At 51.9% G+C, this 1,968-nt stretch overlaps 1 protein-coding gene across 1 annotated transcript; it reads right to left on the bottom strand.

The window, feature by feature from the left end:
• Positions 1 to 375: 375 nt before the first annotated feature.
• LOC101631000 (chromosome unknown open reading frame, human C6orf141) lies at positions 376 to 1,671 on the bottom strand. The gene has a single exon (XM_004674029.2). The coding sequence runs from the start codon at positions 1,563 to 1,565 to the stop codon at positions 963 to 965; it is 603 nt and encodes a 200-aa protein (XP_004674086.2). The 5' UTR covers positions 1,566 to 1,671; the 3' UTR covers positions 376 to 962.
• Between the last annotated feature and the right edge of the window lie 297 nt (positions 1,672 to 1,968).

The following is a 1,968-nucleotide window of genomic DNA, read 5'->3' as shown; positions in this document are numbered from 1 at the left end:
TAGATCCTCGCTTTTCTTTTTAACTTCTCATATAGAAAAAGAAAAGAAAATTATAGCCCTCCTTGGTGGCACAAGGGGTTGAAACAAAGCACTATGAAGCTATCCAGTCACTGCAGCACAAGTTCTATCCCGGGCCAGGGAGGTGATCCACATGGTGCACCAGAAATCCTGTCTGGCCCCAGTGCTCCCCTCAGCAGTATATTTCAGTAGATTCCCCTGTTCTGCTCCCACTGTCTCTGGTAAATCCTTTCATATTCCATACCTCTGGCCTGTACCCCAGTTCTTATATGCATAAATAAATCTAATAAAAAAAAGAAAAAACACATGCACATCAACTGAGCAAAAGGAAGATATTTTGTTTTCTTGTCACTTTATTTTAATTTTAATTGTCTACATTTCTTTTTCAGCTTTTAAAACAAGCCTCTCCCTTTACACCTAACTCCCTGAGCAGAGAGCAGATCTCAAACTTCATTTTTGCTTTTAGGTCTTAAAGAGAAAGGGGGAGGCGGCGAAGCAGTCAGTAGGTATTGCAAAATAAGAATTAACAACTGTTTTCCAATTCCAAAATTCCCACATTCTGCCAATTAGAAAAATACCTTTTCTTCTCTTCCTTTGATTGACATAGGTCCCAGGCCATCACAGTATTTAAGCCATAAAGGAGGTATTATGTTGCTTAGAATTCCTCAGTTTGTATTGGGTGCCATCTGCCCCAGAAACACAGAGCCAGTTTCTTTAAAGCGTCTTGCTTTTGGTTAATTACAGGTTGGAATTCCCGGAAGAACATTTTCATTCAGCAGCCAGGAATCTTCCCGCGGCTCCAATTTTCGGTGTAATATCCTCGGGGAATCAATTCCTTGGAAACGGCGAAAACGATGCCCCTCTGCAGCGCGAAAACTGAGCGCCTCTCTTCTGGGCCCGGAGTCCGGGGTTCTCCAGGGGTCCCCGGCGCCCCACAACCTGCATCACTCTCTGTTTGTCCGAAAAGTGATCGCGGTCATGGAACGCTCCTCAGTCCGTGTGGTCATTTGACTGTTCGTCCACGCGGTCTGCAGCACTTCTTGTGTCACCTGATAATCCACGACCCGCACCAGCACGGATTTGGGTGGGGCTGCGGGGTCCCGCGGCGGGGCTCCAGCGGCAGCCTCTGCTCGGGTACCAGAATTTCGCCGTCTTCGTGGACAGAGAGGGGACCCACACTCCGACTCCCAATCGTCTCCTTCCATCTGGGAAACGTGCTCCCCGCCGGCCATCTCCTCCCCAGTAGGGCCCTTTTCAGTCCCCAAGCACCTCTCTGGGTGCAAAAGAAACAGCACTTTGTCTCTGACCCAGGACTCACGGCTCGGGTTCTTTCTGGATCCGCAGTCCTCGAGGGCGTCACTCCAGCTTTCGCTCGCCTCGGCCGCTGTGGAATTCGGGGTGCCTGCGGCCAGCGGGGCACTGCGCCCCACCTCACCCTCAAAGGACCGAGAAAGCCCTAGGGATCGCCCTAGGCTGTAGGGGTGGTCTGTGAAATTAGCAGCTCGGTGGGCCCCGAGTGCCCCCATCCTGGTGGGCGGGTCATTCATTCGTGGATTCTTTCTAGATAATGGCAGCAAAACTCCCGCTGAGGTCGCGAAAACGCGGGACGGGCAGTTCCTGGGTGTGGTCTCAGAGCCTCGCCCGACTGCCCGCTGGCGAAAGGAGGAAACACGCTCGCACCTAGCCCAGCTGGGACTGAACCCCGCCTCCTCTCCCTGCGCTCTTCTTTCCGCCTAGTTCACCTCGCGGCTTTCTAGCCTTTTAAAGACAAAAGACCCCACATTTGTCCCACCCCCAGTCGCAGCTTTTATCCTTACCCCTGGTCGCGCGAGCCCTACTGCCCTAGTCGGATTCCTACCTTTCTTCTCAGCTCTGTCCTAGTTTCCATTCCATCTCTGGTCTTTCTCCAGAGCTGAGCCGCTAGACACCTTTGCACTTCGCCCTGGTAAA

Source organism: Condylura cristata, unplaced genomic scaffold (assembly GCF_000260355.1).
Source record: "Condylura cristata isolate star-nosed mole 26May11 unplaced genomic scaffold, ConCri1.0 scaffold00001, whole genome shotgun sequence".
NCBI lineage: Eukaryota > Metazoa > Chordata > Mammalia > Eulipotyphla > Talpidae > Condylura > Condylura cristata.
This window is presented reverse-complemented; position numbering and strand designations above follow the sequence as displayed.